At 33.0% G+C, this 27146-nt stretch overlaps 2 protein-coding genes across 7 annotated transcripts in view; one reads left to right on the forward strand and one right to left on the reverse strand.

Moving 5' to 3' along the window:
• Positions 1 to 27146, forward strand: part of SDK1 (sidekick cell adhesion molecule 1) — a 1233278-nt gene that overhangs the window by 242436 nt on the left and 963696 nt on the right. The window lies entirely within an intron of this gene.
• On the reverse strand, positions 5170 to 6291 carry LOC141552238 (protein SLFN14-like). Its single transcript, XM_074284651.1, has one exon. It carries the CDS (start codon positions 6289 to 6291, stop codon positions 5170 to 5172), a length of 1122 nt encoding a protein of 373 aa, XP_074140752.1.

A 27146-nucleotide genomic window follows, 5' to 3' on the forward strand; every position in this document is an offset into this window, starting at 1 on the left:
AATTGGAGAATGGTTGGGTAAATTATGGTATATGAATGTTATGGAATATTATTGTTCTGTAAGAAATGACCAACAGGAGGAATACAGAGAGGCTTGGAGGGACCTACATCAACTGATGCTGAGTGAAATGAGCAGAACTAGGAGATCATTATACACTTCAACAATGATACTGTATGAGGATATATACTGATGGAAGTGGATATCTTCAACATAGAGAACAGCTAATCCAATCCAATTGATCAATGATGGACAGAATCAGCTACATCCAGAAAAGGAACACTGGGAAATGAGTGTAAATTGTGAGAATTATTTTATTTTTTTGTTTTGTTTTGTTTTGTTTCTCTTCCCAGATTATTTTTACCTTGCAAATACAATCCTTCCTTTGCAACAGCAACAACAACAAAATTCGGTTCTGCACATATATATTGTACCTAGGATATACTATAAGATATTTAATATGTATGGGAATGCCTGCCATCTAGGGGAGGGGGTGGAGGGAAGGAGGGGAAAAACTCGGAACAGGAGTACAAGGGATAATGTTGTAAAAACAAAAAAAAAATTACCTATGCATGTGTACTGTCAAAGAAAATGTTATAATTATAAAAATTAATAATAAAGAAAAAAAAAAGAAATCATCAAAGAGAACTGCCCAGATGTCATAGAATCTGAAGCCATTAAAAAATTCATCAAACACCTCCTGAAAGAGAACCCAAAATTAACACTCCAAAGAATATTGTGGTTAAATTCCAGAGCTATCAGACCAAGGAAAATAAGATTACAAGAAGCCAGAAAAAAAAAAAAAAGAACACTTCAGATATAGAGGAGCCACAATAAGGATTACTCAGGATCTAGCAGCTTCCACATTAAAGGATCAAAGGGCCTAGAATCTGATATTCCTAAAAGCAAAGGGACTTAGAATGCAGTCAAGAAAAAGCTAGCCAGCTATACTGAGCATTTTCTTCCAAAGAAGATGGGCATGTAGTGAAACAGGTGGATTCCATTTATTTTGAGCTCCAAATATAGGACTCAAAAGAAACATTAAAAAGGCAAAAAGAATTCTTGATAACTGTATTTCTGTTATGGGTATGCATAGAGAGTGCATATATATAATTTGATTTTACTGTTATAATATAAAAGGAACTAGAAATGGAAAGGGGCTAGTACCAGAAAAAAGGAGAAGTGGAGGTAAAAAGAGGGAAATTACATCTCATGAAGAGGCAAAGGAAACCTATTGTATCTGAGGGAAAGAAAGGAGGGGTGAATACTGTGTGAATATTAGTCTCATCTGATTTGAGTCTGATTTGACAGGGAAAATATTAGACATATTTGGTTTACATAGAAACTTCTCTCACCTCTTTGAAAAGTGGGAGGGGGAAAGAGAAAAGGGAAGGTGTAGACTAAAGAAAAGGGAATACAGAAGTGGTAGGGGAAAGGTATAAGAAAATGGGAGGGAATTTAAAGGGGAGAGACTCCAAAGAAGGAGGGCTGCTTGAGGCAATTGGTGTCTATCAATTGAATACTGGGGATGGGCGTAAGGGGGAAAGGAAAGAGGAAAATAGAATCTGGGTATAATAAGATGTCAGGAAATACAGAATTAGTAGTTTTAACTGTAAATATGAATGGGGTGAACTCTCCCATAAAACAGAGGTAGATAGCAGACTGGGTTAAAAGCCAAAATCCTACAATATATTTTTTAAAGGAAACACATTTAAAGCATGTAAAGGTAAAAGGCTGGAGCAGAATGTATTATGCTTCAGGTGAAATTAAAAAAAAAAAAAGCAGGGATAACCATTCTGATGTCAAATTAAGTAAAAGCAAAAATTGATCTAATTAAATGAGATAAGGAATGAAATTATATTTTGCTAAATGGTACCATAGATAATGAAGCAATATCAAAACTAAGCATCTAAGGATCAAATGGCATAGCATGTAAATACCTAAAGAAGAAATAGACAGCAAAATTATGATGGTGGGAGATCTCAACCTTGCACTCTCAGAACTACATAAGTCAAACCACAAAATAAATAAGAAGGAAGTTAAAAAAGTAAATAGAATACTAGAAAAGTTAGGTATGATAGATCTTTGGAGAAGACTGAATAGAGAGAGAAAATAGTACTCTTCTCAGTAGTTCATGGAACCTATAAAAATATGACGACATGTTAGGACATAAAGACCTCAAAATCAAATGCAGAAAGGCAGAAATAGTAAATGTATTTTTTCAGATCACAATGCAATAAAAACTACATTAAATAAAAAGCCAGGGGAAAATAGATAAAAAAGTAATTGGAAACTAAATAATCCTAGCAAATCATAGACACAATTAATAATGTCATCCAAATTAATGAAAAAAAAAAAGTCAGATGAAGGTGGTCTAGGTGTTCCTGATCTAAAACTATATTATATAGCAGCAGTCACCAAAACCATTTGGCATTGGCTAAAAAATAGACCAGTCAATCAGTGGAACAGATTAGGTACAAAGAACAAAAAAGGGTACAACTATAGCAATCTAGTGTTTGATAAACCCAAAGATACCAACATTAGGGATAAAAATGCATTATTTGAAAAAAACTGTTGGGAAAACTGGAAATTAATATACCAGAAATTAGATATGGACCCACACTTAACATCATATACCAAGATAAGATCAAAATAGGTCTATGATTTAGGCATAAAGAATGAGATCATAAATAACCTCCCAGACCTATGGAGGAGGAAGGAATTTATGACTAGAGAAAAACTAGAGATCATTATTGATCACAAAATAGAAGATTTTGATTACATCAAAATAAAAAGTTTCTGTACAAACAATACTAATTCAAACAAGATTAGAAGGGAAGTAACAAATTGGGAAAATATTTTTATAGTTAAAGATTCTGATAAAGGTCTCATTTCCAAAATATGTAGAGAATCGATCCTAATTTATAAGAAATCAAGCCATTCTCCAATTGATAAATGGTCAAAGGATATGAACAGACAATTCTCAGATAGTGAAATTGAAACTATATCCACTCATATGAAAGAGTGTTCCAAATCACTACTGATCAGAGAAACACAAATTAAGACAACTCTGAGATACCACTATATACCTGTCAGATTGGCTAAGATGACAGGAACAAATAATGATGAATGTTGGAGGGGATGTGGGAAAACTGGGACATTAATACATTGTTGGTGGAGTTGTGAAAGAATCCAACCATTCTGGAGAGCAATCTGGAACTATGCCCAAAAAGTTATCAAACTGTGCATATCCTTTGATCCAGCTGTGCTACTACTGGGCTTATATCCCAAAGAAATACTAAAGAGGGTTAAGGGACCTGTGTGTGCCAAAATGTTTGTAGCCGCTCTTTTCGTAGTGGTTAGAAACTGGAAGATGAATGGATGTCCATCAATTGGAGAATGGTTGGGTAAATTATGGTATATGAAGGCTATGGAATATTATTGCTCTGTAAGAAATGACCAGCAGGATGAATTCAGAAAGGTTTGGAGAGACTTGCATGAACTGATGCTGAGTGAAATGAGCAGAATCAGAAGATCACTATACATTTCAACAACAATACTGTTTGAAGATGTATTTTGATGGAAGTGGTATCTTCAACATAAAGAAGATCCAACTCACTTCCAGCTGATCAATGATGGACAGAAACAACTACACCCAGAGAAAGAACACTGGGAATTGAATGTAAAATATTAACACTACTGTCTATCTACCCAGGTTACTTATACCTTCGGAATCCAATATTCATTTATTTATTTATTTATTTTTGAGGCTGGGGTTAAGTGACTTGCCCAGGGTCACACAGCTAGGAAGTGTTAAGTGTCTGAGACCAGATTTGAACTTGGGCACTCCTGAATTCAGAGCTGGTGCTCTATCCACTGTGCCACCTAGCTGCTCCCCCGGAATCCAGTATTTAACGCGCAACAAGAAAATTGGATTTACACACACATATTATATCTAGGTTATATTGTAACACATGTAAAATGTATGAGATTGCCTGTCATCTAGGGGAGGGGAAAATCTGGAAAAATGAATACAAGGGATAATGTTATAAAAAATTACTCATGCATATATACTGTCAAAATGTATAATTATAAAATTAATAAAATTTAAAAAATAATGTCATCCAAAAAATGACAATAATGAGACAAAATAGCAAAATGTGTGGGATGAAGCCAAAGTGGTAATAAAGGGAAATCTTCTCTAGAAGCTTATTTGCATAAAATAGAGGAAGAGAAGATCAATGAATTGGGCTTGCAACTTAAAAAGCTAGAAAAAGACCAAATTAAAAACCCCCAATCAAATGCTAAACTTGCAATTCTAAAACAAAAGGAGAAACTAATAATATTGAAAGTAAAAAAAAAAAAAACAACTATTGAATTAATAAATAAAAAGAATTGGTTTTATGAAAAAAACAGTAAAATAGATAAACATTTGGTAAATCTGTTTAGAAAAATGACAGAGGAATATCAAATTGTTACTTTTAAAAATGAAAAGGGAGAACTTTCCACCTATGAAGAGGAAATTAGAGCAATAATAAGGAGTTACTTTGCCCAAATTTATGCCTATAAATTTGATGACTGTTAGGTTCTTACTAAGTGCTAATGAGATAATGAGATATTAGGTTCTTACTAAGTACTAAGTCGGTACTTGACAATTCTCTAGTTACAGCCATGACTGGGAGTATTACTTGTGAATTTCTGGGGAAGAGCTTGCATGCTTAGGAGGAGCAAGTTCATTGGTTGAAGTAATTTTTCCCAGAAGCCCTTGCATTATCCCACGCCCATTCTTTGGGAGGATAAAAGAGGGAAGTCACTACTCTGGATGAGAGTTAACAGCAACTGTCTGGAAATAACAGTTCTCTACAGGAAGAAAAATCTTTCCGAGGGATTTGAGTTGACACAGCAGATCTCCTCTCAGAGAGCAATTGGCAGCTTCTGGAGACAACAGCACATTACAAATTGGCGTCCACAAATAATAATCTCGTTTGAAAACTCAATGAGTTCTCTCTTTTCCTCAAAGAAAAGGACATTTTTTTATACCAAAAATGGAATCCCTGATCACTGTCCATTAAAGGGACATCTATTGGTCTAGGAAGATTCAAAATATGAATATGGGCCTATAGGTCTAAAACAGGGGGCTAGAAACAGAACTCTAACCCTAGTCATAGAATACTAGGAAGCAGGTTTCTTCTGGTAGGGACTTGACAAGGACTTGTTTCCCCCTCTCCTTTTACCTGGATCAATATCCATTAACCTGGATACCCATTCCTCAGTTTTAAGTCTTTCAACAAAGTTATTTCTCACAATCCAGGAATTCGGGGCTTCTTTAAAAACAACACAGCAGAGGGGCTCTACTTTGACCACACAGACATAACCATATAGGTTATTGTTATCATACACATCGATGATTTTAGTTGTGAAATTAATCTTTGGTTTCAGAGAGCAAAAATGGAATATGGGCAGTTTTTGTATGCAATATTCTAGCTCCTTTTCTAATATGATAGGGTTCATCTTGTCTCTTTTGCATCCAAATACTTCATTGGTCTTATCATCCCCCCCAATAATTAAATATCCTCCTTTGGTATTTGCAAATGCAGAAACATAATGAGGCAGCATCTCTTTGATTCTGGGTACAATCTTTTTGGTTGTGAACCTTTTCAATTCAACATGAGTTGACTCAGTAAAGTTGAGTTTTTCTTTGTACAAAAGCTGATCTTTTTTGAAAAATTCTGAGGCAAACAATCTTATGTCTTCTTCTTCCTGAATTTTGCTCACAAGAACTTTCTTGGGATGGCACATTGGAAAATTTTCTCTTCCTCTTTGGATTTTTGATTGTTTCTCCTTTAGAAGTTCTAATGCCCTACTCGCAGTCAAGTTGACAGTGCAAGTTACATATCTTTGGAATATATTTGATGATAAACTACAGATTTGTAGTTGGGGTCCAGCAGCCTTCATGATCCAGGGTTTCACAAAAATGAAAAGATTGTGGTCTTGTTGCAAATAGTCAAGGAACTCCTGTGAAGCCAAAGGCAGAAGCTTTTGAAAGGATGTTTCCAAATCTTGACCAAATCCATCACATCGGTAATTATAGCTTCTATTAACAATCTCGGCTTTGACGATTCCCCCTCCTGAATTTAACAGTGCACATACGGCTTGGATGATTTTAGAATTCTGTGTCCTTTTCAAATGACTGTTGGTCATGTTCTTCCTGTCCTCCTCCCCAAAAATGATGCTTCCCACATCTATAACCACCTCAGCATAATGTGTTTCCATGTCAACCTGGAATGTCTCCATCTTAGCAGCTGTCCTATTCCCTATGGTCTCCTATAAAACAGTTTGGACAAATAGGACAGAAAGGTTGTGACTATACCAAGTAAAATGCCAGATAACAAAATGTTTTCTGCAAGTCAAAAGATTACTTTTAATACCAAAACTGCAAATCATTCATGAGGCCTGGTTACAAAGCAACATTCATCAATGAGTTTGCTAGAATCCTTCACTTTGTCAGAATGAACATCACAATAATAATGAGATTCCCAGTAATGTCTTCATAAGCCAACAGTGGACATAGAAAAAAGTCAAAAACAAGTTAAGGAGAGAGCTAGATAGCTTATCAGATAAACCAAAAGTTATTAGACTACACAGAAGTTAGAAATGAAGAAAAAAGCAAATGAATCAGAAGATACTCTTACTAAGAAAAATAAAAGGAGAAAGGCATAGGGAAATCATAGACTAGAATCATAAAGAGGTACATAGGCTAGAAGGAATCATAGGCTAGAGTTTTTACCCTTAAAATGAAGGAGGACAAATTTCTTTTTATAGTTTTCAAATTCTATAAGTTTTCTTTCATTGTTTATTATTTCATGTGAAATAATCTCATTTGAAAACTCAATGAGTTCTCTCTTTTCCTCAAAGAAAAGGACATTTTTTTCATACCAAAAATGGAATCCCAGCTTCCTGTCCCTTTAGATGACCTAAGTGAAATGGATGATTACGTCCAAAAATATAGCTTCCCAGATTAACAGAGAAGAAATAAATTGCTGAAATAGTCCCATTTCAGAAAAAGAACTAGAACAAGCTATTAATCCACTCCCTAAGAAAAAATCCCCAGGACCAGATGGATTTACATGTGAATTCTATCAAATATTTAAAGAACAATTAGACCCAATGCTATATAAACTATTTGAAAAAATAGGGAATGAAGCAGTCCTACCAAATTCCTTTTATGACACAGACATGGTAGTGATACCTAAACCAGATAGGTTGAAAACAGAGAAAGAAACTTATAGACCAATCTCCCTAATGAATATTGATGCTAAAATCTTAAAAAAGATATTAGCAAAAAGATTACAGAAAATCATCCCCAGGATAAATACAACATGACCAAGTAGGATTTAGACAAGGACTGCAGGGCTGGTTCAATATTAAGAAAACTATTAGTATAATTGACTATATCAATAACCAAATTAACAAAACCATATGATTATCTCAATAGATGCAGAAAAAGCATTTGATGAAATCCAGCATCCATTCCTATTAAAAAAAAACTTGAGTGTTTAGGAATAAATGGACTTTTCCTTAAAATAATCAGTAGCATCTATTTAAAACCATCAGTAAGCATCACATGTAATGGGGATAAACAGGAACCATTCCCAAAAAGATCAGGAGTGAAACAAGATTGTCCATTATCACCATTACTATTCAATATTGTATTAGACATGCTAGCTTTGGCAATAAAAATTGAGAAAGAGATTAAAGGAATTAGAGTAGGTAATGAGGAAACCAAATTACCACTTTTTACTGATGATATGATGGTATACTTAGAGAACCCCAGAGATTCTACTAAAAAGCTATTAGAAATAATATACAACTATAGCAAACTTGCAGTATACAAAATAAACCCACATAAGTCATCAACCTTCTTATATATCACTAACAAAATCCAAGAGTTACAAAATCCAAGAGTTACAAAAAGAAATTCCATTTAAAGTAACTACCGACAGTATAAAATATTTAGGAATCTATCTGCCAAGGGAAATCAGAAACTATATGAGCAAAATTACAAAACATTTTCCACATAAATAAAGTCAGATCTAACCAATTGGAAAAATATTAAATGCTCTTAGATAGGGCGAGCAACTATAATAATGACAATACTCCCTAAACTAATCTATTTATTTAGCGCTATACCAATCAGACTCCCAAAAAAACTGTTTTAATGACCTAGAAAAAATAACAACAAAGTTCATATGGAAAAACAAAAGGTCAAGAATTTCAAGGGAATTAATGAGAAAAAAAAAATAAAATGAAGGTGGCCTAGCTGTACCACATCTAAAATTATATGAAAAAGTAGCAGTTACCAAAACCATTTGATATTGGTTAAGAAATAAACTATTTGACTAGTGGAATAGGTTAGATTCAAAGGACAAAATAGCCAATAACTTTAATAATCTAGTGTTTGACAAACCTAAAAACCCCAGATTTTGGAATAAGAACTCACTATTGGACAAAAATTGCTCGGAAAATTCAAAATTAGTATGGCAGAAACTAGGCATTGACCCACACTTAACACCGTACTCCAAGATAAAGTCAAATTGGGTTCATGACTTAAGCATAAAGAATGATATTATAAATTAACCAGAAGAACAAATGATAGCTTGCCTCTGAGACCTGTAGAAGAGTAAGGAATTTATGACTAAAGAAGAACTAGAGATCATTACTGATCATAAAATAGAAAATTTTGATTATATCAAATTGAAAAGTTTTTGTACAAACAAAACTAATGCAGACACGCAAGATTAGATGGGAAATAATAAACTAGGAAAAAATTGTTACATTCAAAGTTTCTGATAAAGGCCTCATTTCCAAAATATATAGAGTATTGACTCTAATTTATAAGAAATCAAGCCAAATTGAAACTATTTGCAGTCATATGAAAAGGTGCTCCCAATCATTATTGATCAGAGAAATTCAAATTAAGACAACTCTGAGATACCATTTCATACCTCTCAGATTGGCTAAGATAACAGGAAAAGATAATGATAAATGTTGTAGGAGATGTGGGAAAACTGGGACACTGATATCTTGTTGGTGGAACTGTGAATAAATCAACCATTCCAGAAAACAATTTGGAACTATGCTCAAAAAGTTATCAAACTGTGCATTCCCTTTGATTCAGCAGTTTTTCTACTGGGCTTACATCCCAAAGAGATCTTAAAGGAGGGAAAGGGACCCACATGTGCAAAAATGTGGCTAGAAACTGGAAATTGAATGGATGACCATCAATTGGAGAATGGCTGAATAAATTGTGGTATATGAATATTATGAAATATTATTGTTCTTTTAGAAATGACCAGCAGAATGATTTCAAAGAAGCTTGGAGTGACTTACATGAATTGATGCTAAGTGAAATAAGCAGAACCAGGAGATCATTATACATGGCAACAACAAGATTATATGATGATCAATTCTGATGGATGTGGCTCTCTTCAATAACGAGATGATTCAACCCAATTCCTATTGTTCAGTAATGAATAGAATCAGCTACATCCAGAGAGAGTACTATGGAAAATGAATGTGAACCACAACATAGCATTTTCACTGTTACTGTTTGCTTACATTCTTGTTTTCCTTCTCAGATTTTTTTCTTTCTTTCTAGATCCAATTTTTCTTGTATAGCAAGATAACTGTATAAGTATGTATACATATATTGAATTTAACATATACTTTAACATATTTACCATATATTGGACTACCTCCCATCTAGTGGAGGACATGGGGGGAAATTGGAAGAGGTTTTGCAAGGGTCAGTGTTGAAAAATTAGCCACACATATATTTTATAAATAGAAAGTTATAATAATAATCAAAATAAAAGCTTTGTCAGAATAAAAAATTGCATTCTTTACCCACTCTATCTATATTTTATGCATTCTATCCCCAGTCCACAATATCTGCCAAAAAGTAAGAGAAGTGATTTTTTTTTCATTTCTTTTCTGAGGACACAGTTCTTATGCTTATTGCACAGTACTCAGATTGTCTTGTTGTTATTCATTTATATTACTATAGTTATTATGTATATTTTTCCTGTTTCTGATTATTTTAGTTTTTATCAAGTTATTTATCTTCCCATGTTTATTTGAATTCTGCTCATCCATTATTTCTTATGGCACATAATTTGTTTATATATTATCCATTAAAGTGCATTTATCTTGTTTCTAGTTCTTTGTTACTACAGTAGGTACTTCTGTAAAGATTTGGAATTTGGGTGACTTATCGTTATATTCTTCTACCCTTTTGGGTATGTGTTTAACAGTAGAATCTTAATGTCAAAGTATGTGGAAATTTCAGTCTCTTGGAAGAGTAATAGAATGATTTCCAGAATGTTTAGACCAATTTACAACTATACCAATAGAGAAGTAGCACAGTATACCCAAAATGGCCCTGCTGTATCCATATTTTGGAGAGTTTTTTAAAACATAGATGAGTATTGTAATTTGTCAAAAGCAAAAATGTTTGTGGCAGCCCTCTTTATAGTTGCAAGAAACTGGAAGTTGGATGCCCATCATTTGGAGAATGGCTGAATAAATTATGGTATATAAGTGCTAGGGAATACTATTGTTCAGTAAGAAATGAGTCTTAGAGAGACCTACATGAACTGATGCTAAGTGAAATGAGCAGAATCAGAAGATCATTATACATGCAACAAGACTAAATGATGATCAATTTTGATGGATGGGGATCTCTTCAACAATGAGAAGATTCAAACCAGTTTCACTTATTCAGTGATGAAGAGAGCCATCTACACTCAGAGAGAGGACTGTGGGAGCTGAGTGTGCAACATAACATAGCATTCTCATTTTTTCCGTTGTTATTTGCTTGCATTATGTTTTCTTTTTCAGATTTGCTTTTTCTTCCTTCTTGATCTAATTTTTCTTGTGCAACATGATAATTGTATAAATATGTATACATTTATTGGATCTAACATGTATTTCAACATGAAAAAGCAAATGATATTATAGTAATGAGGCATTTTAATTTTTAATATAATTAATGCTATTATTTTCAAAATGTTTAATAATTCTTGCATTCTTGATATCAATTCAGGTTTATTATAGGGAATAATTATTTGGTCATAGTGGTGTAATTTTTTTCTCTAGGATTTTATGTAAATTTTTTAAATTGAGTCTTATTAATGATATTAGTCTGTAGTTTTTTGATATTTAAATTTGATAATTATATGCCTTGGAAATATCTTTTATTTTTCTGAGTATTATTTTTTTTTCTTTCTACTCTGAGCATTTTTTCCAGGTTTTTTTTTTTTTTTTTTTATGATGTCTCTGATAGGAGGGGAAGGTGTTGGTATTTTTATCTCCTTAAAAGTCATGTCTAATGTAAGGTTTTAACTTCTTATCATCATAGATTTAAATCTGAAAGGGGATTTATAATCCATCTAGTCTAACCCCTTCCATTTACAGATGAGGAAATTAAGGCCAAAAGAGTTAAAGTGATTTGTTCAAGATTAACAAGAATTATCAATGGCAATTCTGGAATTGATACCAATGCCTTCTGACTCCACATCCATATCTTTACATTGAATCACACCAACATCATAAGATTTAAAGCTAAAAGGGATCTCAATGCCCATATTATCTAACCTTCTCATTTGATAGAATAGAAAAATAATTTCATATACATTAGATGACTTGCTCAGGGTCATACAGGTAGTCATTTCATTTGTCAAAATACATTTTTTCTGTTAATTGTTGCTGCCTTCAATTTGATTTTAATTGTTTTCTTTTCCTGTACTTTTTTGAAAGTAGGAAGTGAATTAAGATATTCCTTTAAAAACTTCACTCTTATTTAATCTCTTGGTATTTTTTGTTTCATTCCTGGCAATATCATAGCAATTTAAAATATCCATTTGATCTTTTGCTTTGTTGATTTTAAAAAGCATTAATTTTTATTTGACTTAATTATGTACTGATGAGTGCTTCTTATTTATGACTTTGCTCTTCTTATATCACGATTTCTTTAATCTTCTGTGTGTCTGGTTTGTTTTACTGATTCCCTATTGTATTCTCTTTTCTCACCTCATTCCTATTTTCTCCCTGGTCAAAACTTGTAAGTAGGTAAAGATTTGATCTAAAAATAGTAATTTGGGGAGAGGAGATGGAATTCAAGTGGATATTGTGACAGGGGATTGTCTCTGCTGGAGGCAATTACAATGGCAATAGGTTGGTTAATGTAAGTTAGTAAATGCTTTAGATGGAGGAAGAATATAGTAGGTCCCTAACTGCTTAGTAAGTGCAGCGACAGTTTCCTCCATCCCTCATAACTTAAAGAACACTTATCAAATGTTCATGTATCAATGAGATAATAAATAGATTAGAGAAACAGAAAATAGTCTACCTCTCAGACCTGTGGAGGAGGAAGGAATTTATGACCAGAGGAGAACTAGAGATCATTATTGATCACAAAATAGAAGATTTTGATTACATCAAACTAAAAAGTTTCTGTACAAACAATACTAATGCAAACAAGATTAGAAGGGAAGTAACAAATTGGGAAAATATTTTTAAAGTTAAAGGTTCTGACAAAGATCTCATTTCCAAAATATATAGAGAACTGACCCTAATTTATAAGAAATCAAACCATTCTCCAATTGATAAATGGTCAAAGGTGATGAACAGACAATTCTCAGTTGAGGAAATTGAAACTATATCCACTCATATGAAAAAGTGTTCCAAATCACTACTGATCAGAGAAATGCAAATTAAGACAACTCTGAGATACCACTACACACCTGTCAGATTGGCTAAGATGACAGAACAAATAATGATGAATGTTGGAGGGGATGTGGGAAAACTGGGACACTGATACATTGTTGGTGGAGTTGTGAAAGAATCCAACCATTCTGGAGAGCAATTTGGAACTATGCCCAAAAAGTTATCAAACTGTGCATATCCTTTGACCCAGCATTGCTGTTATTGGGCCAATTATCCCAAAGAAATACTAAAGAGCGGAAAGGGACCTGAATGTGCCAAAATGTTTGTGGCAGCTCTTTTTGTAGTAGCTAGAAACTGGAAGATGAATGGATGTCCATCAATTGGAGAATGGTTGGGTAAATTATGGTATATGAAGGTTATGGAATATTATTGCTCTGTAAGAAATGACCAGCAGGAGGAATACAGAGAGGCTTGGAGAGACTTATATCAACTGTTGCTGAGTGAAATGAATAGAACCAGAAGATTGCTGTACACTTCAATGCTGTATGAAGATGTATTCTGATGGAAGTGGGTATCTTCAACATAAAGAAGATCCAACTCATCTCCAATTGATCAATGATGGACAGAAATAACTACACCCAGAGAAGGAACACTGGGAAGTGAATGTAAATTGTTAGCACTACTGTCTATCTACTCAGGTTACATATACCTTTGGAATCTAATACTTAATGTGCAACAAGAAAATGGTATTTACACACATATAATGTATCTGGGTTATATTGTAACATATGTAAAATGTATGGGATTGCCTGTCATTGGGGGGAGGGTGTGGAGGGAGGGGGGGATAATTTGGAAAAATGAATACAAGGGATAATATTATAAAAAAAATTACTCATGCATATATACTGTGGGAAAAAAATTCTAAATAAAAAAATGTTCATGTATCAAATGTTCAAGTAACATAGTCCTTTCTTTCAGAAATTTAGTAGTTTAAAGAGAAAGGTTTTCTTGCTGCATATATTGTGGGTATTTTAATATAACATAAGACTTCTTGTCTGCAACTCTAGAGACAACTTTGTCCAACACATATTCTGTCAACATTAGGATTAAAAAAAGAACAGCTATATATGCTTACCAAAATTTTTTGCTCCCATCATACAGGGTGTTTTTATGTACGGTTCAAATAAAAGAAGGAATAAGGAAAAAAAAAGATAGGATATATATTTTAGCTTGGCCTTGAGGAAGAAAAATAATTTCAGTTGGCAGGGAAATAGGCAGTAGAATCACTTCATGTACAGGTAATGCATTATGTAAAGGTATGGAGACTGTAGTGTATAAGGTGAGATGGGGAAACAGTTAATCTAGTTTTGAAAGTGACATAAAATAGGAGGAGGTTGGAACCAGATTAGGGAGCTCCTTAAATATTAAACTCAAGAATAGGAAGCATCAAAACATTTTAAGTAGCGGAGTGAGATAGTGAAAACTATCTACTAGAAAAATCATTTTGGCTATAAAATAAAAGTTGAGAGTTGATGCTGGAGACAGAGAGAACATTTAAGTGACAGTTAGTACACTATAGGTGATAGTTACTGAGCATCTAAACTAGGAGGGCTGGAAGGAAAACAAGTAGAAGTAGTATTGTGGAAATAGAGCCAATAGGATTTGGTGGGTATTTAGATTGAAGATGCATTTGCAAATGTTTGGCAATTGTATTGTTTGGCATATTTTAAAATTATTTTCTTATTATTTAATTACAGTACTTTTTTGATACATTGTTGCACTATCATGAAAAAAGATTTGATCTTTTCCTTTTTTTTTTTTTTTTTCTTTACTATCTTATTAGAAGTCTTCTTGTTTGTCTGTTAACAATGGAGATATACTCAAGACATTTCTGCAAGAAATATATCTAGAGTTAGTTGCTTGGGGCAATTCTTCTTATCCAGTTCTCTATAGAAAATGGTTTTATGCACACCAAAACATTAAGGATATATTTATGAATGATGGTTGTTAGGCAAAATGGCTCATCCTGCTGACAGTAGAGGCAATCTTGAATTCTTTGCGATTGAATGAATTATAACAAGTATTATTAAGAATCTAGTGATGAAAACTTGCTCCTATTCTTATCAAGAAGTTCAATAAGGCTCCTGTTTTTTCTCTTTTTAAAGGAATATAAAATCTGTGCGTTGTGGTGGAAACTGCTAGCACTGACAATCTTTCATCTTGTCTGTCTTCTCCCTGTTTTATCATGTAGCACAAATTAAAACTGTGGATGAGTAGTCATATATTTGGATGCAGCTATTTATAGCATGCTTTGTATTGAATTTGGTTGGAGGCCAGGACTGGCAGCAGTATTAGTATGGTGTGAGACTGCTGGCAAATTCTTTAAATCCAAATATTTATGTTATGTAGAACAGATTGTTTTCCGTATTTATAAATTAGGCATAGGTGATATTTCATCAGTTTTGCTTTTTTACTATATTAAGGGATACTTGTATTTATGATGTATAATTTACTTTTTCATTCTTTAAATATTTAAGATTTAACAATAGCAGTACATCCTTTAGGTTACTTGTATACAGTGTAATTTGTATAAAGAACCTTGGATTTGGAGTCATAAAATCTAGGTTCCAACCACAGTTAGGACACCAATTTTATGATCTTATATACATTCTAGGCTCAGGCTCACTTGTAAATTGAGAATAGGCATTCATAGAATGCTACTTAACTTTTATTATTATTGTGAAGAAACTACTTTGTAAACTAGTTTTGTTTTCTCTCCCTTTCCTTTCAATATGTCTGTCTTTTTCACACACCCTGCACACATACTTTCTTTCACTTCTGCCCCCATAAAAATTCCAAAAACATTGTGTGATTTCACCAATGTACAGATTCATGATATTCACCGATATAACTCACAAATTACCTATAACTTCGAGTATTACAGATTTAATTGGGATATTATAAGATTAAGTAATTTGTCCATAATTGTCTATAATCATGCAACCAATATTTGTCAAAGGCAGAACATGAACCTAGGTTATCTTTCTTCCAAGGCTTACCTTCTCTCCATGATTCCACAGTGATTTTCATAGTGCTATACATGGGAGCCATTTTAATACTTCAGAGTATAGAGTGGTTTTGATTTAAATTTATTAAGCAAGTTTAGGAGAATATAGTCATACTTAATATGAGCAAATAACAACAATAACAACAAAAACAAAAATACTTGAACATTAAAAAGCCACTACTGTGGCAGGAAAGATGAAAGCATAAACTTAGAAGATAACAAAGTGAAAACAACAAACAAATTCTTAAAGAAAAATGCTAACTGGGCCAAAGTTGAACAAGAATTTCTGGAAGAGTTAAAGAAAGAGATAAGGGTGTTTGAGGAAAGAAATGAGAAAAATGGGAGTGATGCAAAAAAATTATAAAAAGAGAATTAGCAAGATGGTAAAAGAGGTGCTGAAGGAAAGAACTTCTCAAAAAGCTTATTAAGGCAAAGTGGAAAAAAGAGGTACACAATCTCACTGAATAAAATAGTTCCTTAAAAATTAGTATTGAGCAAGTGGGAAATAATGATTTCATGCAACATTGAGAAAAAAAATCAAAACAATAAAAAAAAAAAAAGAAACTGAAATATCTCATTGGAAGAACATCCAACCTGAAAAATAGATTGAAGGGAAATAATTTAAGAATTTATTGTACTTCCTGAAAGCCAGGATAAAAAAAGAACCTATAGACCATTTTTCAAGAAATTATAAAGGAAATTCTTAGATGTAGAAGGTAAAATAGAAATGAAAAGACTCTATTAATCTCCTCTTGAAAGATATACCAACAGGAATATTATAGAGAAATTCCAGAGCTACCAGATTGAGAAAATACTTCAATTAACCAGAAATAAACAAAATATTTTGGAGCAGTAGTCAAGATCACAAAAGATTTAGCAGCTTTCATGTTAAAAAATGGATAGCTTAGATTTTAATATTCTGGAAGAGAAAGAAGCTAGAATTACAACCATGAGTAGCCCAACAAATACCCAGCAAAACTAAGCATAATCCTTTAGAAAGAAAATCAATATTTAATGAAATAGAGAACTTTCAAGTATTTTTGATGAAAAAAATCAAAGCTACATAGAAATTTTGACATTCAGAAGCATAACAAGGTAAATATGAAAAAGAAGAAAAAGGGACTCAATAAAATTAAACTACATAGATTGTTATATAGGTAGATGATTCACATACTCCTAAGAACTTCATCATTATTAGATCAATTTAAAGAAGTTTACATAGACAGAGAGAGAACTTGGATGTAAGTCAATTATATTGGAATAATCTCAAAAAAATTAAGGATTGAGAAAGAGAGATGTGCTAGGAGAAAGCAGAAGGGAGAGGTAGAATGGGGATATTTTCCTCTTATAAAAGAGCCATGCAAAAGAGAAATTTACAGTAGAAGAGAAAATGGGACTGGGTGAGCAATACTTGAGTTTCAGTCTTATGGGAATTGGCTCAAAGAGTGAAGACTGTATATTATATATACATATAATATCTGTATATAATACATAATGTAATGTAATATGTATTTTTATTATTATTAAAGCTTTTTATTTGCAAAGCATATGCATGGGTAATGCATAACCTTTTGTTCCAAATTTTCTCCTCCTTCCCACCATCCCTACCCTTAGCTGGCAGGTAGTCTAATACATGTTAAATATGTTGAAATATATATATTAGATCCAATATATCTATACATATTATATAATTATATTTTATATACATATATACTTAGTTGAGTATTATTTAATAAAAAATAGAAGGGTAAGAGGATAATACAAAGATGGGATTACAAAAAGAAGATCAGATTAAGGGAGACAGTTTTTAGAAGCAAAATAAACTATTGAAGAGAGATAGAATAAAACCAGAGAGAGGAAAGAAGCAGAAGGAAATTGAATAGAATGAAAAACATAATTATCATAACTGTGAATAGGAATGGGATGAGGTCAACATAAAATGGAAAAGGATAGCAAAATGGATTAGAAACTATAATCTTAATTATATATTGTTTAGAAGAGACATACTTAACAAAGAAAGACACAGAGTTAAAATATATCGTAGCCAACGAAGTAATATAATTCTTTTACAGTAAGTTTCTCTAATGAAGGCTTCATTTTCCAAATATTTTTCTATGTGTAGAACTGAGTCAAAGTTATAAAAATAAGAACCACTCTCCAATAGAGAAATATTTAAAGGATATAAACAGTTTTCAGAAGAAATCAAAGCCTTCTCTAGGAAAAAAAAACTATTGGTTAGAAAAAAGCAAATTAAAACAACTCTGAGATACCACTTTAAACCTATAAGAAATGATAAATGTTAGAAATGATGGAGGGAAAATAGGTGCATTAATGAACTGTTGGTGATTTTTTTTTTAATTAGTCTAAGGATTTTGCAGAGTATTTTGGAATTATTCCTCAAGAATTATAAAATTGTGTATACTCTTTGACCCATCAAGTGTCAACTCTAGGTCTATATTCAGAGATCAAAGGAAAAGGAAAATTACCTATATGCACAAAATTATTTATAGCAGCAACATTTGTGATGGCAAGGAATTGGAAATTGAATAGATGCTCATAAATTAGTTGCGGCGTATCATTGGGATAGACTACTACTATGATTTGAGAAATGGTAAAGACTTGACATGACATGTATGAACTGATGCAAAGTGAAATGAGAATAACTAGGTCATTTTATACCAGAACAACAATTTTGTAATGATCATCTATTGTAAAAGACTTGGCTACTCTGCTCAATACAGTGATCCAAGAAGGAATCATGATGAAAATGTGTTATTCACTTCTAGAGAACCAAGTGAAAATTCAAGCATACTTTTCTCACTTTATTTTTCTTGCTTCTTTTGAAATATGACTAACATACATGATTTTATGTAAATAGTTTATATTATATTACTTTCCTTCTTAGTGGGTGAAGGTGGGTGTGCAAGGGAAGGAGACACTTTGGAGCTCAAAAAGATAAAAATAAATTTAAAAGAGATCTAAATGTGAGATAAGATAATGGGGATGATGTATAATTTTTTCCAGGTTTGGTCAAAAAATAAAAGAGACATATACAGGGTAGCCTGAGGGAATGTCAGGTTTAACTCACTTTTCTTTTAGAATATGTTTGAGATCTGGCCTGAAGTTACAGATGAGAATACATAGATGATGTTGAAATAATTTATAATGTTGACAGAGGAAGAGGCAATTGGAGATGATTACCCCAATTTTTCATTGAGATAGTTGGAGTAATTCATTGCTGTTTAAGAGGAGTTAAGGGAATAGTTTAGGCATCTCATAGAATAAAGAGTCTTTGGAACAGTTGTTTATGAAAGTCTCACAGAGTTAGGAAGGAGAAAAAAAAAAGATTGGCAGCAACCAGTGAGAAGCCAGTTGAGATTAGATAGTATGAATTTGTGGTGAATCTATTCAACTTGGTTATGAAACTTCCATCTGTGTTCACTGGTTTGTAGAAGGGAAGAAAGTGGAAATGGGAATAAAAGTACTCTTTGAATTTGGAAGATTGAGGTCTTGTTAGGACCAGGAGTAAAGGAATGGAAGGGTAGAGTAGAATAGGATGTAAAGCTGAATTGGTTAGCTGATGGTTAATAATTTTGAAGGGAGGAGAGATGAAAAAGGATTTTTAGATAAGGAAAAATAATAGATTTGGGAAGTTGTCAAATCATAGAGAAAGCCAGATTATAAGCAAAAAAAGGAATCTAAGAATTATGTATATAGGGCATGAGACAGTCTTAATTAATGTGATAAGCTCAAAGATATGACAGTTCTTATCTACCTGCAGTAGAGTGTAGAAACAGCTCATTGGAGTTGAGAAGGTTAAAGAAGTGGAAAGAAAGGCTTTTTGAGGGAACATGAACATTCATAACGAAGTCTCCAAGTATAAGATCAACGTTAAGGGAGAAAAGAAGGCTTTTGATCTAAGTACTGAACTTCTTGAGAAAGCTGGGAGAAAGACCGTGGAAATAATGAAGATCAGCCACCAGAATCTGGATAAGCTGATATATCTGGAAGGAGTGAAAATCAAAGGAAAAGGGATTGCTGAGGGACAATGAGGGAAAGTCTAGAAGCAAGAGTGAGTATTAAGAAGAGTTCATTTCCTTTCTTTGACCAATTTATTGGAAAATTTGAATGAAACTTTATTTAGAGCTTAGAGGGAACTAAGAGAGGCATTATCTCTTGTGAGTAACCAATTCTGAGTAATCATCATTCTGATGAGGTAGGAGAGTAAGAGGAATTAATGTCTTATGAAGGGCAGTTTGTTAAGAGAATGGGGATTCTAATGGACATAATGGAAAAGTATGACAGTGTGAGATAAGAACATCCAGGGATGGAGATGACATTAGAAGGCAGCACAGAACAGTATAAAAATTGCTAGTTCTGAAATTGGAGGATTTAAGTTTAACTCATTCCATTGCTGAGTTTTACTATATTTATGATCTTGGGCCCTATCTGGATTTTGGGTTTTATCATATGCAAAATGAGGAACTTGGCAAAATGGTTTTCAACCTCTTTATTTCTTGTCCTTCCTGAATGAGTATATGAGTAGGAACACTGAAGGGAATTTCAACCCAAGCAGCTTATGACTAAATCAAAGGAATTCTGAGTGGTGCCACAGGACAATAAACTATTACATTCTTAACTGTAGTAATGGTACTATTGACTAGAGAGTCTCCAACCTTTGCTAGATTTGCTTTTTGATGTCAGGCACATTGATAATTTTTGTCACCATATTTGAATCTTTTCCAGTGTGGCAAAATCTGCCAGACTTCAAAACATAGTTCACATAGTTTTCATGAATCAAAGGGTCACTGATTAAAGAGTACCTGCTTTTGTAAACTTTCAGTAAATTAAAATTTATATTTCTGTGTATTTTTCTATTTTTTCAATAAAACACAAATTTAAAATGTAAAGTTAGGAATGAGGATGTTTTTCTTTTAAAAAACAAATAATGTTTGACTTTTAGAGGATGTTAAATTTGGATCTAATTTGCATTTCTGATGCATTTAAAGCTTATTTTTAAAATGTTTTAGATAGGTTTTTTGATAAATTAAACAATTTAGGGTTAAGATTATGAAATAATTGATTTAAAAGTGCATAGTATTAGTTTTGATTGAATTTAAACTTGTATGGTTGTAGTTTAAAACCTAATTCAATCTGTTTGAGCTTTTTATTTCTCTAAATCTTCTTTTGGTGTATTAATTTTGTCATGCTTGTCATTTTAATCTAATGATGATTTAAAGTTTACACATCTGAATAAATTTGTATGTAAGAGATTTTCTTGTGTCTTTAATCAATGACGACTGAAATTTGGCAACTAAGATGATAATAATGAAAAATCTTAAATTAAAAATGAAAATAATGATTATACTTTAGAAAGTAATTTTGTTAATATTTGTCAATGTGAATTCTACAGTGTACTATTCCTTTCTTTTAAAAAAAAACATGTAACATTTTGATAGTGACTAGATTTTAAAGAAAATATTTATTCATAAATCTTGACAAGTTAAGACAAAATCCTTATTTCTCCTTTCAAGCTCTTACAAACATAAATATTCAATATAGGTGAGGCTTGTAAATTCGGTCAAAAATACATCAGCCTGTGCTCAGTTATTCTTGTTTTATTAAAGCTTTTTATTTACAAAACCACATGCATGGGTAATTTTTCAACATTGACCCTTATAAAACTGTTTGTTCCAAATTTTCGCCTCCTTCTCCCCAACCCTCCCTAGCTGGCAGGTAGTTCAAAACATGTTAAATATGATATATATATATATATATATATATATATATATATATATATATATATATATATATATGTATATATATGCATATTTATACAGTTATCTTGCTGCACAAGGAAAATCAGATCAAGTAGGAAGAAAAAAAACTGAGAAAGAAAACAAAATGCAAGCAAACAACAACAGAGAGAGTGAAAATGCTATGCAGTGGTCCACACTCAGTTTCCACAGTTCTCTCTCTGGATGTAGATGGCTCTCTTCAACACTGAACAGTGGCACTGGTTTGAATCATCTTATTGTTGAAGAGAGCCAAATCCATAAGAAATGACCATTGTATGATCTTCTTGTTGCTGTGTACAATGATCTCTTTGTTTTGCTCATTTCACTTAGCATCTGTTCATGTAAGTCTCTTCAGGTCTCTCTGAAATCATCGTGGTGGTCGTTTCTTACAGAATAATAAGGATTCATATACCATAATTTATTCAGCCATTTTCCAATTGCTGGACATCCACTTAGTTTCCAATTTTTTGCCACTACAAAGAGGGCTGCCACAAACATTTTTGTACATGTTGGTCACTTTTCCTCCTTTGAGATCTCTTTGGAATATAAGCCCAGTAGAAACCCTGTTGGATCAATGAGTATGCATACTTTGGTAACTTTTTTCAATATAATTCCAAATTGCTCTCTAGAATGGCTGCACAGTTCCACCAACATCCCCTCCAACATTGGTCATTATCATTTCCCGGCATCTTAGCCAATCTGATGGGTATGTAGTGGTATCTCAGAGTTCTTTTAATTTGCATTTCTCAATAGTGATTCGGGGCACCTTTTCATAAGACTACAAATAATTTCAGTTTCTTCATCTGGAAATTGTCTGTTCTTTCCTTTGACCATTTATAAATTGGAGAATAATGTCGAACTATTATAAATTTGAATCAATTCTCTATATATTTTAGAAATGAGGCCTTTATCAGAACCTTTGAATGGAAAAATATAATCATAATTATCTATTTTGTGATCAATAATGATCTCTAGTTCTTCTTTGGTCACAAATGCCATCCTGCTCCACAGAACTGACTTGTAAACTATCCTATGTTCTTCTTATTTGTTTAAAATATCACTATGTTTAGATCATGAACCCATTTCGATTTGACCTTGGTATATGGTGTTATATACAGGGCAAGGCCTAGTTTCTGCCCTACTAGTTTCCAATTTGCCAAGCAGTTTTTGTCAAATAATGAATTCTTATCCCAAAAGCAAGATCTTTGGACTGGTCATACACTAGATTGCTATAGTCCTTATTTTGTTCTGTGAACCTAGCAAGTGCTGTATTTCTTAACCAGTACCAAATGGTTTTGATGACTGCTGCTTTATAATATAGTTTTAGATGTGGTACAGCTAGGCCGCCTTCATTTACTTTTATTTTCATTAATTCCCTAGAAATTTTTGACCTTTTGTTCTTCCAGATGAATTTATTGTTATTTTTTTTCTAGTTCAGTAAAATAGTTTCTTGGGAGTTTGATTGCAATAGTACTATATAAATAAATAAATAAATAGATTAATTTGTTAAGGACTATGCCTAGCTGAAAGGGCAGGTCAATTCTCTGAGAGCCTCCATAAACTTGAAGGAGATGCAAAACAGTCTTTGCAGATGTTCCTTGTGGATTGGGAATGAAGTAAATTGTAGTCAAGAGGGAAGAGGAGAGAGGTCAGGCATGGCAATTACCTCTTAGTGGAGAGATCAGAGAACAGCAACTGTCTCTCAGTCTCCTTGATGATGAATCATCATCATCCTCTTACATGAAGTGATCCATTCTATACGTCTGAGTTAGACCTCCAGCAGCCACTGGTGGGTGGCTCCCATATCACAACATATGACCCCTGTGGGACACAAGAAGAAGCAGCAGCACTCAAGAGCTGTTCGTGAGCAGGATCCTCCCAGAGTTCCTTCGGTAACCCATGGGGAAGAAAAGGGAGAAGAGCCCCGGTAAGACTTTATAATTGGGGTAATTAAATGGGCCAACACATAAAAGAGATGAGTCAGGAGACTGATTTGAGACATATGAAAAATGTCTGTTCTGATTATAGTCTTCTTCTCCATTTGAAAGTTTGCCTCCATGACATTTCACAAGCTTCAACACTTGCTATAGTGCTGTTTGCACTCCCTAGCATGCGGACTCAGATACCTTAGCATGTGGACCTAGATAATAGCCAATGCATAAACTTACTGATCATGCTGTGGGGAAAAAATAATTACACTCCTATAAGAATCCTTGTTTCAGAGTTCTGGACCATAATATCTCCTGCTTCCTTTTATTTTAGAACATAAGGTGGTCACACTCTCCCTGACTTCTCAAGGAGATGAGAATGGTTTCCCTAATTCCTCAAAAAGGGGTAAAATACCAAAAAAGGAAGTGAACATACCCTCCTTGACATCTCAGGAAAGGAGATGAAAACACCCACATTGGGTGCCAAAATGTAATGTTCTTGGTGAGTTGTCTGGAGGTCTTGGGACAGCCTTCCTTTCAGCAGATTAATCACCACAAGAATAGCTAGGTGTTAAAGTCCAAAAGTCTTTATTGTGTCCTTTGCCTGGTGCTCAGCTAACTTTCTTGTGGCCTTTAGAGGGAACTTTATTTCAGTGGAGAAAATGCAGGAGGCCTGGCCAACCACTACGAGGCTGATGAAAATGGAATTGAATCTCTTTCTTTTTCCCTCTGATAGCTTGAGCTCCCAGTTTATATGCTCTACAGTGAGTATAAACCAATCATTATATCACTAGGAAACCATTATTTGTTGTAAGATTCAATCAATCATACTGAATTTAAAGAAATATTTATCACCATGCTAAACTAGATAACCATTGTCCCCTCAATTCTACTGACTTAACACTTTGTAAGAATCCTTGTTTCAGAGTTCTGGCCCATAACACACTCTGATGAAATAAAACACGGGGAGTTGTTAAGGACCATGCCTAGGTGAAGGGGCAGGTCAATTATCTGAGAGGCCCCATAGCTATGAATCATAAACTTGAAGGAGTTGCAAAGCAGCCTTTGCAGATGTTCCTTGTGGATTGAGAATGAAATAAATTGGAGGAAGAGGGAAGAGGAGAGAGGTCAGACAATGCCAACTGCCTTTAAGTGGAGAGGTCAGAGAACAGCAATTGCCTCTCAGTCTCCTTATGTCATCATCATCATCATCATCTTCTCACATGAAGTAATCCATTCTATGGCCTGAGTCAGACCTCCAGCAGTCACTGGCAGGTGGCTCCTGTATCGCAACATTAGTTTAGGTAGTATTGTCATCTTTATTATATTCTTTCAACCTATCCAAGAGCACTAGATATTTTTCAAATTGCTTAGATATGACTTTATTTGTATGAAAAGTGTTTTGATGTTTTGCCTATATAGTTCCTGACTTTCCTTTGGCAGATAAATTCCAAAATATTTTATATTATTGACAATTATTTTAAATGGAATTTTTCTTTGTATCTCTTCCTATTGGATTTTGTTAGTGAAGTATAAAAATGCTGATGATTTATGTACATTTATTTTGTGTCCTGCAACTTTGCTAAAGTTGTGGATTATTTCTAATAGCTTTTTAGTAGATTCTCTGGGGTTCCCTAAGTATACCATGATATCATCTGCAAAGAGTGATAATTTGGTTTCCTCATTACCTACTCTAATTCCTTTAATCTCTTTTTCATCTCTTATTGCCAAAGCTAGCATTTCTAATACAATATTGAATAGTAATGGTGATAATTGGCAACCTTGTTTCACTTCTGATCTTATTGGGAATGGTTCCAGTTTATCCCTATTATATGTGATGCTTGCTGATGGTTTTAAATAGTTGCTACTGAATATTTTAAGGAAAAGTCCATTTATTCCTATACTCTAGTGTTTCTTTTAATAGGAATGGGTGTTGGATTTTATGATCATATATATTTTTTAATTTGGCTATTGATACAGTCAATTATGCTATTATTTTTTCCTAATATTGAATCAGCCCTGCATTCCTGGTATAAATCTGACTTGTTTGTGGCATATTATCCTAGGGATGATTTTCTGTAATCTCTTTGCTAATATTTTAGGTAAGATTTTTTGCATCAATATTCATTAGGGAGATTGGTCTATAAGTTTTTTTCTCTGTTTTCAACCTATCTGGTTTAGGTATCAGTACCATGTCTGTGTCATAAAAGAAATTTGGTAGGAGTCATACATTTACAATTTTTTCAAATAGTTTATACAGTATTGGAGTTAATTGTTCTTTAAATTTTTGGCAGAATTCCCATGTAAATCCATCTGGTCCTGGGGAATTTTTCTTAGGGAATTAATTAATAGCTTGTTCTATTTCTTTTTCTAAAATGGGACTATTTAAGTAATTTATTTCCTCTTCTGTTAATCTGGGCAATTTATATTTTTATAGTTATTCTTCCAATTCCCTTAGGTTACCAAATTTATTGTAATACAGTTGGGCAAAGCAAATTCTAATTGTTGCTCTAATTTCCTCTTTATTGGTGGAAAGTTCTCCTTTTCATTTTTGAGACTAACAATTTGATTTTCCTCTTTCCTTTTTCTAATCAAATTAACTAAAGGTTTATCTATTTTGTTTCTTTTCATAAAAACAAATCTTAGTTTTATTAATTCAGTAAACTAAAGGTTTATCTATTTTGTTTCTTTTCATAAAAACAAATCTTAGTTTTATTAATTCAGTAGTTTTTTTTTTAATTTCAATTTTATTAATCTCTCCTTTAGTTTTAGAATTTCAAGTTTGGTATTCAATTGGTGGTTTTTAATTTGTTCTTTTTTCTAGTTTTTTAGTTGCAAGTCCTATTCATTGATCTTCTCTTTCTCTGTTTTATGCAAATAAGCATCTAGAGATTTAAATTTTCCCCTTGTTAGTGCTTTGGCAGCACCCCACAAATTATAGTATATTGTCTGATTATCATCATTCTCTTGGATGAAATTATTGTTTCTTTGAGTTGCTGTTTCACCCATTCATTCTTTAGGATGAGATTATTTAGTTTCCAAATACTTTTTGGTCTATTTCCCCTGGACTTTTATTGAATGTAATTTTTATTGCATCGTGATCTGAAAAAAAATCACTTACTATTTCTGCCCTTCTCCATTTGATTTTGAGGTCTTTATGTCCTAATATATGGTCAATTTTTGTAGAGATTCATAAGCTGCCAAGAAGAAAATAGACTCTGTTCTCTCTCCATTCAATTTTCTCCAAATATCTATCACTTCTAGCTTTTCTAGTACTCTATTTATCTTTTTCTTCTTTCTTATTTATTTTGTGGTTTGATTTCTCTAGTTCTGAGAGTGCACAAAGTTGAGATCTCCCACTATTATAGTTTTGCTGTCTATTTCATCTTGCAACTTTATTAACTTCTCCTTTAGGAATTTAGATGCCACAGAACTTGGTGCATATATGTTTAATATTGATATAGTTTCATTATCTATGGTACCTTTTATCAAGATATAATTCCCTGCCTTATCTCTTTTAATTAGATCAATTGTTGCTTTTGCTCTATCTGAGATCAGGATGGCTACCCTTGCTTTTTTAACTTCACCTGAAGCATAACACATTCTTCTCAAGCCTCTTACCTTTACTCT

The sequence above is a fragment of the Sminthopsis crassicaudata genome, chromosome 1, assembly GCF_048593235.1.
Source record: "Sminthopsis crassicaudata isolate SCR6 chromosome 1, ASM4859323v1, whole genome shotgun sequence".
Taxonomy (NCBI): domain Eukaryota; kingdom Metazoa; phylum Chordata; class Mammalia; order Dasyuromorphia; family Dasyuridae; genus Sminthopsis; species Sminthopsis crassicaudata.

Coding starts and splice junctions, on each gene's coding strand:
- LOC141552238 (XM_074284651.1), bottom strand. CDS start 6,291: ATGGAGACATTCCAGGTTGACATGGAAACACATTATGCTGAGGTGGTT.